The sequence below is a fragment of the Cetorhinus maximus genome, unplaced genomic scaffold (assembly GCF_964194155.1).
Source record: "Cetorhinus maximus unplaced genomic scaffold, sCetMax3.hap1.1 HAP1_SCAFFOLD_316, whole genome shotgun sequence".
Taxonomy (NCBI): domain Eukaryota; kingdom Metazoa; phylum Chordata; class Chondrichthyes; order Lamniformes; family Cetorhinidae; genus Cetorhinus; species Cetorhinus maximus.
The window spans coordinates 178,353-193,430 of NW_027596266.1; the positions used below are offsets into that span (position 1 = coordinate 178,353).

Here is a 15,078-nt window from a genome sequence, read left to right on the forward strand (position 1 = left end):
CACCCCCTGCCTCTACCACTGCCCTTTCTTCTCTACATCTACCACTGCCCTTTCTTCTCTACCTCTCCCACTGTCCTCTCTCTGCCTCTCCCACTGCCCTTCTCTCTCTGCCTCTCCCACTCCCCTTGTCTATCTTCCTCTCTCTATCACAGAGAATTCTCTGTGGGTTGCAGATGCTCCATCACTGAATATATTTCAGGCTGAGATGGAGAGATTTTTGGTCTCTCAGGGAGTCGAGGGATATGGCGAGTGGGCGGGAAAGTTGAGTTGAAGCCCAAGATCAGCCACGATCGTATTGAATGGTGGAGCAGGCTCGACGGGGTGTTAGGTCTTCTCTTGTTCCAATTTCATATGTTCTTATAGAGGCCAGAGTCTTGTGTCGGCCCAGACCGGGTGGCAGTTTCCCTTCCCTGAAGGACATTAGTGAACCAGTTAGGTTTTTATGACAATCCAGCAGTTTTCATGGTCACTTTGTCCTCGTGCCAGCCCCACAAATTCCCAGATTCTTTCAGCTCAATTTCACAGCCTGCCTTTGTGTTTTTGTGGGTTTTCTCTCATTCCTTTTTACTGTTTTAAATCAACGGGTTATTGGAAGGATTTTGAACATGGAAGGAAAAAGCACCGTTCACAGTGGGGAGAAACCATACACGTGTTCTGTGTGTGGACGAGACTTCAGCCGATCATCTGACCTGTCAAAACATAAATGCAGTCACAACAGGGAGAAACCATGGAAATGTGGGGACTGTGGGAAGGGATTCAGATCCCCATCTGAGCTGGAAACTCATCGGTGCAGTCACACTGGGGAGAGGCCGTTCACCTGCTCCGAGTGTGGGAAGGGATTCATAAATTCATCCCACCTGCTGAGACACCAGCGAATTCACACTCAGGAGGAACCATTCATCTGCCCTGAGTGTGGGAAAAGGATTTACTCAGTTATCCCACCTGCAGACACACCAGAGGATTCATAATGGGGAGAGACTGTTCATCTGCTCCGAGTGTGGGAAGCGATTCACTGATGCATCCAACCTGTTGACACACCAGCGAGTTCACACTAATGAGAGACCTTTTAAATGCCCAGACTGCAGGAAGTGCTACAAAAGTTCCAGGGAACTGATGTTCCATCAACGTATTCACACTGACGAGAGACCGTTCAGGTGATCTCACTGTGGGACTGGGTTCAGGCAATTATCTCAACTCACTGCACACCAGCGAATTCACACTGGGGAGAGGCCGTTCACCTGCTCCGTGTGTGGGAAGGAATTCACTCAGTCATCCAACCTGCGCACACACCAATGAATTCACACTGGGGAGAGGCCATTCACCTGCTCTGTGTATGGGAAGAGATTCAGTCAGTCATCCAACCTGCTGACACACCACAGAACTCACACTGGGGAGAGACCGTTCACCTGCTCAATGTGTGGGAAGGAATTCTCTACTTCACCCTATCTGCTGAGACACCAGCGAGTTCACAAGTAACTATAGTGATTGGATTTTGTTGTTGATCACATCCAGGACTGAACCATGTTCATTGGGGTCTGTTTCTGCTGATGTTAATAAACTTGTTACAACTCACTGGGGATGGTGCACTGTAATATCAAGCCCCACTGCTGCCCGAGCCAAGACAAATGTGAAAAGTTTTATTAGACCACCAGATTGCCCCAATTCTACCTAACTAATAACTAATTTAGGTTAACAGAATACGAGCACCAGGTTTGTAAACTTAACAAGTAAATAACTGTTTATTAAACAAATCGTCTTTAACCACTGGAAAAAGCAACATGAACTGCTAATTTTTAACTCTATTACAAGGTGTACCCCTTCTTAAACCCCTGCACACAAACACACACAAATACAAACGCAAACACACACACAAATACAAACGCAAACACAAATACAAATGCAAACACACACATAAATACAAACACACACAAATACAAGTGCAAACACACACACAAATACAAATGCAAACACACACACAAATACAAATGCAAACACACACACAAATACAAATGCAAACACACACACACAAATACAAACGCAAACACACACACAAATACAAATGCAAACACACACACAAATACAAACGCAAATAAACACAAATACAAACGCAAACACACACACAAATACAAACGCAAGCACACACAAATACAAATGCAAACACACACACACACAAATACAAACGCAAACACATAAATGCAAACACACACACATATACAAACGCAAACACACAAATACAAACGCAAACACACACACACAAATACAAACACACAAATATAAACACACAAATACAAACGCAAACACACACAAGCAAACACACACACAAGCACACGTAAGACACACAAAACATGGATTTTAAGAGTGAGATAAAACAGTTCAATAACACTAATCCAGAGTTCAGGATTAGATGGATTGACTTTGATTGCTTTCTTCCAAATTCCTTGCAGGTTGTTGTGGCTGACATGAGGTGGTCTCCCAGCACTTGCTGTCTGTAGTTCTATGGTTGACACTTGATTTTAATGTTTCTACTGGTGATTTCTCTGTTACGACCATGCAGTTGATAAAGCTGAGTTATTTAAAAATCCCAGAGGGAGACTTTAACCAAATATCATAACCTATAATATTAAATATTATGTTTAAGGTGCAACTCTAAATTCAGGAATCAGACCACCAGTTCTCGAGAGGTTTTATATTAAGCTAAAGGAAACATTTTATTAATTTACACAAGTTAAATGTATGCACATGGCTACAAATTACTAAGATCATAACTTTTAAATTCCCAAACTATTCTCCATGAAGGCAACAGCAACCCATAGACTTAACCAGACAGCAGGCAAAGCATTTTCACCTTACAAATTCAAAATGAGGTTCGTTTCACTTTGGTTCCTGTGGAGACAGTTGGAGGCTTACAGCTGCTTTTCTTACATTGCCTCTGTCCTACACACACAACACGGCTGTCTTGTTATACCTAGCACAGCTCATTGAATGTCAATTCTCATTGTATCACCAACCTCTTTGAACTCCACCTCTCTAACAATAAAACCCCTTTCATAGTACCAATTTTATTAGTAATATAAATATATTGCTTGGTCTCTGCAAGCTAGGTATCAGAATTCACCCCACTTTTTGAATGGTCTATTCAAAAAATGGAAATGCACTCTTTCTCTCTTACATCTCACAACTATTACACATTAAAGCACCCAGACCAGCTGGCTTTTGTCCAATTAAGACACCCACAGACTAAACCTCTATTTTAAAAGAAAAATATTTGATGACATTCCCCTCTTTTCCTCTTGACAGAGGCTTCTCAAAGAAAGCAGGATACAGTGGTATGAGGAATAGCCAGCTGGCTGCAATGGCAGGATTACTGGAATCTCACAAAACACAGGAGAGAGAGGTTTCAGGTCTTTCCTCTTTCCAGGCTAGGAGCTGATGTACTGCACAATCGCCACACAGAACCTGGCCACTTGGTCAGGAGCCAATCAAAACTCCATCGCTAGGCAGTTCCCTAGGCCTCCTTTCCAATATCATTTTGTCCAACCAGGCACACTGTTCCAAGAGATAGCAACATTGTATATTCCACATCCTGTTCAAGGGAACATGCCTTTCAACTGCAGCCATGTTAGTTTTTAAAGCCAAGCCACAGTCCAAGAAAATTGGGAAAAAAGTGCTTTTACAACAGTCCAACAGAAATGAAAAGATATATTCCTTACAAACTTCATCCCAGTTATGCATGTTAACATTCTGGACAAAAGACAAATCAATCAGCTTTCTGTTAAATACAGTGTATTGAATCTTTTTAACACATCTAACACAAGTTAGTTCATTTCGAAGGGCTCTTCTTCTTTCCTGTCTCCTCCATCCTCGCCTCCAACAAGTGTGAGGAGCTCATGGAGCTTCTTTGTCACTAAGATTGAAATAATCTGATCAGCTGCCTCTGCTGCTTCCCTCCTCCCAGTGTTCATCTCCCATGTCCGTGCTCTGAACCCACATCTTTCTCCAGTTTCTCTCCCAACTCCACTCATGCCCCCCCACCCCCCCAGTGCTCATCTTGTCCATGAGACCCACCTCCTGCCTCATTGACCTATTCCCACTGAACTGCTGATAACCCAACTTCCCCATGTTCACTGATATTGTTAACAGTTTTCGCTCTTCAGATACTGTCCATCTCTCCCTCAAAGCATCAACCCCTTCCTCAAGGGACAAACCCTTGACACCACTATCCATGCAAACTACTGCCCCAACTCCAATTTCCCTTTCCTCTCCAAACTCTTTGGACATGTTCACACCTCCCAAATCTGTGCCCATCTATCCCAGAACTCCATGTCTGAATCCCTCCTATCAGGTTTCTGCCCTGCCACTGTACTGAAACATCTCTGATCAAAGCCACCAATGACATCCTATGTGACTGTGACAAAGGGAAACTATCCCTTCTTGACCTGTCTGCAGCCTTTGACAATGTTGCCCACACCATTCTGCTCCAACACCTCTCCACTGTCGTCCAGCTGGGTGGGGCTGCTCTCTCCTGGTTCCATTCTTCTCTATTGAATCACAGCCAGAGAAACACTTGTAATGTCTTCCCTTCCCACTCCCACAGTTACCTCTGGTGTCCCCAAAGGATCCAGCCTTGGCCTCTTCTTATTTCACATCAACATTCTCCCCTCAACGACATCACCTGAAAACACAGTGTCAGTTATCACGTGTACACTGTCAGTGCCCAGCTCTACCTCACCATCAGCTCTCTCCACTTCTCAACTTTTGCTAAATTATCAGACTGTTTATCTGATATCCAGTTGTGAATGTGCAGAAATTTCCACCAATTCAATATAGCGAAGACTCAACCCATTGTTTTCATTCCCGAGCTACCAACTCCATTCCTCTCCCTGGCAACTGTCTGAGACTAAACCAGACTTTTTGGATGCTTGATGCCAGGTTTGACCCCGATATATGTTGTGACTTGGGTGTCTGTGTCCTGGTGATTTTCCAGTCACACTGATTTTGTGAATCTTTCCGCACAGGCAGAACAGACAAACATTTCTCCTTCCATAATCAGAGACTGATAATATCTGATTTCAATGATTCCATAAGATCTTGTCGAGATTTTTTGTTTGAGTTTCCCCATCTGAAAATCCTCTCCCTCTAATCCCCTGTAAACACAGTTGACAAAAGTCATCACTGTCAGTACCGGTTAGAAACTCAGAACAGACAATTCTAGTTTCTATGGAATATTCTTTTGCCTTTCATTCCCCCAAATCTATAAATCCCTGTCCCACACACTCCTCCCCTTCTCTGCTCATTGTTCCAGATTCAGTGCATGGTCTCCAACTAATTCTTTTCCCCTCTCCAGATTCTCTCTCTTCCTGTCCTTAAAGTGGTGACTCAGGCTGTAGGCCAATCCCACTCCTTCACTCCAATTCTACCAAATAATTCAGCTAAGAACAAATGCTCCTTAATGACTTGATGCATCGTTTTGAATGTTCGGAAAGCATTAACTATTCCCAATTATGGAGAACAGAAAGTCCAGTGGCTAATTCAAAGCTTCCTTCTCCCCAGGTCTGTTCCAACAAGCTGTGTCTATCTGAATAACATTTATAGAGACTCACTCACTCAGTAAGTGATCAGATCTCACTGAACTATGACACAAGCTGTATCTATTTGAGTTACATTGATGCAGACTCACTCACTCAGTAAGTGATCAGATCTCACTGAACTGCAAGAACAGAGGCACTACAAGTGCAGAGGCATGAGTGATAATCTTCCAGTCTTCCTCAGACACAGAGGAGGTGCCAGTGGACTGGAGATCTGTGAATGTTACACCCTTGTTCAAAAAGAGATGCGAGGATAAAGCTGGCAACTACAGGCCAGTCATTTTGACCTCAGTGGCAGGGTAACTTCTGGAAACTATAGTCCGGGATAAAATCAATCATCACTTAGACAAGTGCAGGATAATTAAAGAAAACCAGCATGGATTCATAAAGGGAAAAATCATGTTTAACTAACTTGCTGGGGTGTTTTGAGGAGGTAGCAGAAAGGGTTAATAAGGGAAACGTTGATGTGTATATGGATTTTCAAAAGGTATTTGATACAGTGCCACACAAAAGACTTTTCAGCAAAATTCTTGGCCATGGAATAAAAGGGAAAGTAGGAACTTGGATAAGAAACTAGCCGAGTGACAGGAACCAGAGAGTAGTGGTAAATGGTTGTTTTACAGATTGGAGGAAGATTTGTGGTGGAATTGCTCAGGGGTCAGTGTTGGGACCCTTGCCCTTCCTGATATATATTAATGACCAAGTCTGTGGTGTGCAGGGCATGATTTCAAAATTTGCAGACGATACGAAGATTGGAAATGTTGTCAACTGTGATAGGGAAAGTCATGAACTTCAAAAGGACATAGACATTTTGGTGGATTGGGCAGACAAGTGGCAGATGAAGTTCAATGCAGAGAAGTGTGAGGTGATTTGTTTTGGCAGGAAATGTATGGTGAGATAGCATAAAATAAAGGGAGAGCCTCTAAAGGAGGTGCAGGAACAGAGGGAACTCGGTGTGTACGTACTTAAGTCATTGAGGATGGCAGGGAATGTTGAGAGAGCAGTTAATAAAGCATTTAGTATCTTAGACTTCATTAATATGGGTATTGAGTACAAGAGTAAGGAGGTCATGTTGAACTTGTATAAGACACTTGTCAGGCTTCACCTGGAGTACTGTGTCCAGTTCAGGGCACCATACTTGAGGAAGGATGTGAAGGCTTTGGAGAGAATACATAGGAGATTAAAAAGAATAATTCCCGGGATGAAGAACTGTAGCTATGAGGATAGATTAGAGAGGTTAGGACTGTTTTCCTTGGAGAAAGGAAGGCTAAGAGGAGATTTAATAGACGGATTCAAGATCCTGAGGGGTATGGACAGGGTAGTGAGAAAATGTTCGCACTCAAGAGAACATCAAGAACTGGAGGGCACAGATTCAAAATAATTGAAAAAAGAAGTAATTGTGATATGAGGAAAAAAAATCACCCAGAGGGTGGTTGGATTCTGGAACAAACTTCCTGAAAGGGTGGTGGAGGCAGGTTCGATCGAGGTATTCAAAGGGGAGTTGGATTGTTACATGGAGAGAGAGAATGTGCAAGGTTACGGGGATAAGGCAGGGGAGTGGGACTAGGTGGAATGTTCTTTCAGCGAGTCAGTGCAGACTCAATGGACAAATTGGCCTCCTTCTACACTGTAAAGATAATGTGATACTGTGAAGAACAACATCAACTTCTATTTATATCAAGCTTTTAACATGATAAAATGTCCCAAGGAATTTCACAGGAGCAGGACATATTAGGCCAGATGGCCAAAAGCTTGGTCAAAAAGGTCAGTTATTAGGACTGTCTGAAAGGGGGAAAGTGAATGAGAAAGGTGAGAGGTTTAGGGAGGAAATTCCAGAGCTTAGGGTCCAGGCAGCTGAAAGCACGGCCACCAATGGTGGAGTGATTAAAATCGGGGATGAAGGACATCTGGTAATGGTGCTCCATGTATGTGGGCCCCATAGCCCAGGCTCAAGGCCCAAATCTGAACTTTGGGACATAGTTTGACCATCCCTGGTTTCAGAGAAAAACAATTCCCCAAAAAAACATCTTGTAGGATTTTTGTTTATTGATACCATAAAAAGTTTGGACCAGTTGAGTCCTCCTGTGCACTCGATGGAGATTGACATTAACATAATTAAAAGTCTCTGTATTTCAGTGTCAGAACAATATGTTTTAGCAAAGATAAAAAAATAAATAAATACTGAACAGAACAAACCGGGAGAAATAAACATCAGGTCAATCACCATTGGAAAGTGATAAGTTAGTGGTCACTGTTTCAGGTGGGACTCCTTCAGAATGAACACTTCCCACCACCAGCACCAACCCCCCTCCCCCATCCCCCTCCCTGTGAACTGAACATTCCTTCAGCCACTCATCCACCCATTGCACATCCACCCAATGGCTCCCAGCCTGGATTGACATTCAGCATGAACCCAGTGAGAGGGTGAGCTGGCCCACGGGATGTCAGAATGGACAAGAGCTGGAAGTGGTTCCAATCAATACATTTTCTGTGTCCTTGTTAAAAACAGGAAACTTAATATTTTGTCAAACCCCCATGTGCACACCCTTGGTGAATTAAAATTTCTCACCCAGGCCTTTCCTCTGGTTTCAACATGGTGCATCTTGCGTGGGTTCAGCAGAGGTAGAGACGGGCTGCTCGAGAGATGGGGGCAGAGTGTCGGGAGATGGGGGCAGCAAGTCAGGAGATGGGGCAGAGTGTCGGGAGATGGGGGGAGCGTGTCAGGAGATGGGGGCGGAGTGTCGGGAGATGGGGCAGAGTGTCAGGACATGGGGCAGCGTGTCGGGAGATGGGGGCAGAGTGTCGGGAGATGGGGGCAGAGTGTCAGGAGATGAGGGCAGAGTGTCGGGAGATGGGGGCAGAGTGTCGGGAGACTGGCAGAGTGGCGGGAGATGGGGGCAGAGTGTCGGGAGATGGGGGCAGAGTGTCGGGAGATGGGGGGCAGAGTGTTGGGAGATGGGGCAGTGTGTCGGGAGATGGGGCAGAGTGTTGGGAGATGGGGGCAGAGTGTCGGGAGACTGGCAGAGTGTCGGGAGATGGGGGCAGAGTGTCGGGAGATGGGGGCAAAGTGTCGGGAGATGGGGGGCAGAGTGTTGGGAGATGGGGCAGTGTGTCGGGAGATGGGGCAGAGTGTCGGGAGATGGGGCAGCATGTCGGGAGTTGGGAGATGGGGGCAGAGTGCCGGGAGATTGGCGCAGTGTGTCAAGAGGTGGGGGCAGAGTGTCAGGAGATGGGATATATACTGTACGTGTTGCTCAGCTTCATAATCCACATCTATCAGTAATGGACTTGCTGCCATCTCGAACAAAACTGTTTTCACCACTAAGGCTCCGCTGGTATTTAATAGTCTTCATGACATCATCGCACTGGGACTGGATGACATCATCGCATTGGGACTGGATGACATCATAAGAGTCCATTGTTTCTTAATGATCCACATCAATAACAAGAGGAAATATTAATAAACCTGAGCACATTATCTAGGCTGATACTCCAGGGTGACACTGAGGGACTGCTGCACTGTCAGAGACAGCATCCTTCACATGGAACTTGTGGAGGCTCTGGTCACAATCTTCCAATCCTCCTTATACTGTAGTGGTGTCAAAGAACTGATAGATTGTAAATGTTACACCCCTGTTCAAAAACACAGCTATTCTAGGACAATCAGCTTCATATCAGTTGTGGGGAAAGGCTGGAGACAATAATCTGGGAGAAAATCAATTGGCACTTGGAAAAGTATCGGTTATTTCCAGCATTTTCTGGTTCTAACACTGATACTTCCCTGGATCCCAAGGCTCTCTGGGAGGTGTGGGGAGCTGGGACGTATCCATGAGAGTAACCAAAGGTCTGAGAACTGAAAGAATCTAGAGTTAAGAGAGGAGAAAAGATCCAAAAATGGAGCCATTAGGAACAGGACATCAATCAGTCTCCTCTTATCCTGGAGAAATCAAGGACTCGACATTCTGAGAGTTTGAAACAAAGCTGATTTATTTAACAGACATCAAGATATTAAACTTCAGCCCAGTTACAGGGATTATGAACAGCAATAGAAACAAACCAAAACTGTCAGAATGAACACAGTTCAGTTCTGGATGTGATTAACAGCAGCAATAACAGCAGAATCCAACCCCTGCTGTCACTTGTGAACTCGCTGGTGTCTGAGCAGGTGGGATGACTAAGTGAATCCCTTCCTACATTCGGAGAAGGTGAACAGCATCTCCCCAGTGTGAACTCGCTAGTGTGTCAACAAGTTGGATAAATGAGTGAATCCCTTTCCACACTCGGAGCAGGTGAACGCTCTCTCTCCAATGTGAATTCACTGGTGTACACTGAGGTGGAAAGAAGGTTGAATCTCTACACAGGAAGTGCAGCGGAATGGCCTGTCCTTGTGTGAATTCGCTGGTGTTTCAGCAGGGTGGATAACAGAGTGAATTTCTTCCCACACTCAGAGCAGGTGAATGGTCTCTCTCCAGTGTGAATTCGCTGGTGTCTCAGCAGGTTAGATAACAGAGTGAATTTCTTCCCACACTCAGAGCAGGTGAATGGTCTCTCTCCAGTGTGAATTCGCTGGTGTTTCAGCAGGTGGGATGACTGAATGAATCCCTTCCCACACTTGGAGCAGGTGAAAGGCCTCTCTCCAGTGTGAATTCGCTGGTGCACTTTGAGGTTCGATGAAGTCCTGAATCTCTTTCCACAGGAAGTACAACTGAATGGCCTCTCCTCAGTGTGTATTCGCTGGTGCTTCAGCAGGTCAGGGGACCCAGTGAATCCTTTCCCACATACCGTGCAGGTGAATGGTCTCTCTCCAGTGTGAACGAGCTGGTGTGTCAGCAGGTATGATGACCGAGTGAATCCCTTCCCACACTCGGAGCAGGTGAATGGTCTTTCCTCTGTGTGAATTCGTTGGTGTGTCAGCAGGGTGGATAACTGAGTACATCTCTTCCCACACTCGGAGCAGGTGAATGGTCTCTCTCCAGTGTGAACTCGCTGGTGTGTCAGCAGGTGGGGTAACTGCTTGAATCCTTTCCCACACTCGGAGCAGGTGAATGGCCTTTCCCCAGTGTGACTGCGTCGATGGGTTTCCAGTTTGGATGGATAATTGAATCCTTTCCCACAGTCCTTACATTTCCACGGTTTCTCCATGGTCGAGGTGTCCCTGTGTCTCTCTAAGTTTGATGATCAGTTGAAGTCTCATCCACACAGAGAACACGTGTACAGTTTCTCCCCACTGTGAATGGTGTGATGTTATTTCAGGCTTTATAACTGGTTAAAGCTCTTTCCAGTCAGTGCAGTGGGACACTCTCACTCGGGTGTGTGTGTGTCTCGGTGCTTTTACAGTCACACTGATATTTGAAATCTTTCCCTACAGACAGAACAGACAAACGTTTCTCCGTCCACATTCAAAGGTGATAATATTCAGGTCCTGATGAATCGAGTGACTCTGTCAGATCTTGATGTGATGTTTGGTTTGGGTTTCCTGCCTGAAAACCCTCCCCTTATAATTATCTGTAAAAGGAGTTTACAAAGGCCATCACTTTAAGAACAGGATATAAATTCACAGCAGACAATTCTAGTTTCTATGGAACATTTTTTCCTCTTTTGTTCCCCGAAAGCTGCAAATCCCCGTCCCACACACTTTCCCTCCTCCCTGTGCTGAAATCCAGACAGAGTTTTGGACAATTATTTCTGTATCTTTTTAACAAATTTCTCCAACTGGAGTTGACAATATGTCTGATCATTCACTTCAGTGATTACTCGTGACAAAACATTAATCTGAAACCCCCTGACCGTCCATACAGAATAGCAGATGTTAACCTTGTGTCCAAAACTTACTGTGTGGAGATTTAATGAGCGATTATGAAGGTGATTTCTCCCAATGTCCCAGAGTTTCCTTCCTTCCTTCTCTCCCTCTCTAACTGAGTTAAACCTGGGATCAGTCTCATGGCCCATTCTGGTTCCTGCTTCTCTTCCTGATGACTAATTAACTCCAATTAAATACTGAGAAGACTGAAGACACTGTTTTCAGTCCCTGCTCCAATCTCCATTTCCCAGATACCAACTCCATCCCTCTCCCTGGGAACAGTGTGAGATTAAACCAGTCTGTTCACAACCTCGGTGTTACATTTGATCTCGAAATGAGCTGCTGACCTCATGTCTGTGCCATCACTAAGATCACCTGTTTCCACCTCCGTAATATCACCCGACCTCACTCCTGTCTCAGGAGTGTCTCATCTGCTGCTGAAACCCTTATCACTGCCATGTTTACCTCCAGACTGGACCATTCCAACACACACCTGGCTGGACTCCCACATTCTAACCTCTGTAACCTTGAAGACATCCATATTTCTGCTGTCTGTGTCTTCACTCACAGCTAGGCCCATTCCCTGACCTTCCTTGGCTCCCGTTCAAGCAGCAACTTGATATTAAAATTCTCATCCTTGTTTTCAAATCCCCCAATGGCCTCCTCTCTGTGGCTCCTGCAGACCCACAACCCTCTATGATATCTGCACTGCTCTAATTCTAGCATTCCCTGTTTTAAATGTTCCACCATTAGTGTCCGTGCCTTCAGTTCCCTCGACCCCAAGCTCTGAGATTGTCTCCCTCTGTCTACCACACTTTCCCCCTTTAAGACAATTGAGTATTAATAAAAAAAGACATTCTGTTAAAACATTTTATCTTGTACTCATCAGGATAGAGGGAAGAATACCAAATCTCAAAAATTATCAGTCAGGCTAGTAATGTGGCTCACTTACACTTGCTAGACCTGTCCTCTGCAGGCGGAAGGAACAAGTCCAGGCATGGGGTCTTTTGTGGAATTAAACAAAAGCAGAGTGGATTACAGCTCCTGGCTGTATTGTCCATGGCAACAACCAATCAGAGCCGACGGGCCAACCAATCAGCACCCTTTTCTCGTGCAGTATAACTTTTGGTTCCCTTTGAAATTTGGGATTCTTGCGTCTGTCCTGGTGAGTGCAACAGGAAAAGCTTTGACAGCTTGTCTCTTTTTTCGTTAATAATCAAATTCTGCACAAACAAGCGACTATTTAAGTATTTTGGTCACCTCCTTCTGTGTCTGAATGTTATACTTTATTTTATGATTTCCTGTGAAGCTCACTGGGGTGATTTATGATGTTAATAGAAGTTGTTGTTGGTTCTGACTGTTCCCCTGATCTCCTGTTTTACAACAACCCATTGATTTCACACCAAACTCTATCTCTGATTTATTGTCCTTCCTGCGGGTCATTCATCCGGGCCTGCAGCCTCTGTAAAGATAGCGACCACGCATGCTGCCTGTTGGACATTGCCCCCTATAAAGATGGTGACCGCACATGCGCTCTGCTGCTTCTTGCCCCCTATAAAGATGGTAACCGCTCATGCGCTCTGCAGCTCCTCGCTCCGTATAAAGATGGTGACCGCACATGCGCTCTGCAGCTCCTTGCCCCCTATAAAGATGGTGACCGCACATGCGCTCTACTGCTCCTTGCCCCTATAAAGATAGTGACCGCACGTGCTCTCTGCTGCTCCTTGCCCCGTTAACTCGGGCCTACTTCCAGAGAAATGGCCTAATCTGTGTTTGGGAGAATGGTTCCTTATTGAGGGTTTAGGACAGAGACCGTGAATTCATAAAGCCTCCCAACTCACCCGCCAGCCCTATCAATGCTAACCGGTTTTTTTTCCAGCTGTCAGTCCGCACTCGATCTTTGTAAATCCCGCATTTTAAATCCGCTCGCTCCAGCTCTCCTCACGTCTGTGTTCACGCTCTACACATGCTTCAGCTCACAATGATTGACGGCAGGTCCGGACCAATAGGAACAGGGGGCTGGCCTGGAGGACCAGCGGGAGCGGCTGTTCCTCCGACCAATCGGAGTGAATGAGGGGCGTGGCCGGGTATGAATTGGAGCATGCGCAACGCGGGTGGGGATCGGGATGAAGGCGGTCGGGTTGAAAGTCCAGCGGCTGAGAAAGGGCCGAGTGCAGGAGAGGAATGGAGCCGGAGGCTGGACTGGGAGGATTCACAAACACCCGGTGTAGCACTCCAAACCCGGATTACAAACTCCCGGAGCCCAGTTTACACCCAGTGTTTGGAAACTCCTTTTACAGGGGGTTAGAAGAGGAGGATTTACACACAGCAAACTTCAACCCAGAGAAATGTTTGTCTATTAATTTCTATCCTGGACTGACAGGGATGTTTTTTATAGTCTCCTTTTTACAGGATTTTCAATGGGACGGATTTGGAGACGGGGAAACTCAAACCAAACTTCACATCAAGATCTGACAGAGTCATTCGATTCCTCAGCACCTGAATATCATCGGACTTTGATTGTAGAAGGAAAAAGTTTTGTTCTGTTTGTGGAAAAAGCACCAACATTTTCAAAATCCTGGTTAGACTGCACATGAACCACTGTAATAAAAATAAAAAATGCTGGAAGTGCTCAGCAGGCCTGGCAGCATCTGTGGAGAGAAACAGAGTTAATGTTTCGAGTCAACATGACCTTTCATCAGGACAGGAATACTGTGTTCAGTTCCGGGCATCACACTTTAGGAAGGATAGACTATATTGGCCTTAGTGGGAGAGCAGTGCAGATGTACCTGAATAACAACTGGACTCCAAGCGTTAAATTATGAGGAGTGGTCAAACAAATGCATCAGAGTAATTACAGCACAGAAAGAGGCCATTCAGCCCATTGAGTCAATGCCAGCTCTCTGTAGAGCTGTCCAGTCTGTCTCATTGCCCCGCTGTGTCTTCAACCCCCTGCATGTTTATTTCTCTTAAATGCTGGTCCAATTTAATTTTAAAGCATTGATCATGTCTGCTTCCAGCCCCCTCGTAGGCAGTGAGTTCTGGGTTATTACCACTTGTTGTGTAAAATATTCCTCCCTGCATTTGTCCTGTATCTATTGCCCATAACCTTCAATCTGTGTCCCCCTAATCCTTGTACCATCACCAGATGGAAACAACATTTTCTTTGTCCACCTTATCTGAACCTGTCACAATCTTGTTCACCTCTATCTAATCTCCTCTCAACTCTGTAACTCCAAGAAGAACAACTTCAGCTTCTCCAATCTCACTTTGGAACCGAATTCCCTTTTTCCTGGAACCATTCTGGTAAATCTCCTCCGCATCCTCTCAAGGACCCTCACCCCTTTCCTAAAGTGTGGCGACCTGAACTGGATGCAATACTCCTGTTGTGACCTAACCAGAGCTTTATAACGGGTCAGCTTATTTTCCCTGCGTTTATACACATTAAATCTGCTTATGAAGCCCACGATCTCATATATTTTGCGATCTGCTCTCTCAATATGTCCTTTCGCCTTCAAATGTGTATGCACAACAACCCCCAGGTCCCCCAGTCCCTACACACCCTTTTGGACTGTACCATTGAGTACCCTATTCATTCTGCCAATATTCATCATCTCACGGTGAGGTTTGTATTCCCTGGAATTTAGAAGATTGAGGAGGATTTTCTCGAAGTTTTCATGATATAAATTGGAA

At 45.2% G+C, this 15,078-nt stretch overlaps 1 protein-coding gene and 1 pseudogene across 1 annotated transcript in view; one reads left to right on the forward strand and one right to left on the reverse strand.

The window, feature by feature from the left end:
* Positions 1–605: 605 nt before the first annotated feature.
* The window catches only part of LOC144673226 (uncharacterized), a 91,158-nt gene continuing 76,685 nt past the window's right edge, over positions 606–15,078 (forward strand). The window contains 3 exon segments of the mRNA XM_078535166.1: positions 606–914; positions 916–1,088; positions 1,155–1,472. Coding sequence (XP_078391292.1) covers positions 606–914; positions 916–1,088; positions 1,155–1,472 — 800 coding nt within the window.
* On the reverse strand, positions 9,672–10,829 carry LOC144673216 (uncharacterized; annotated as a pseudogene).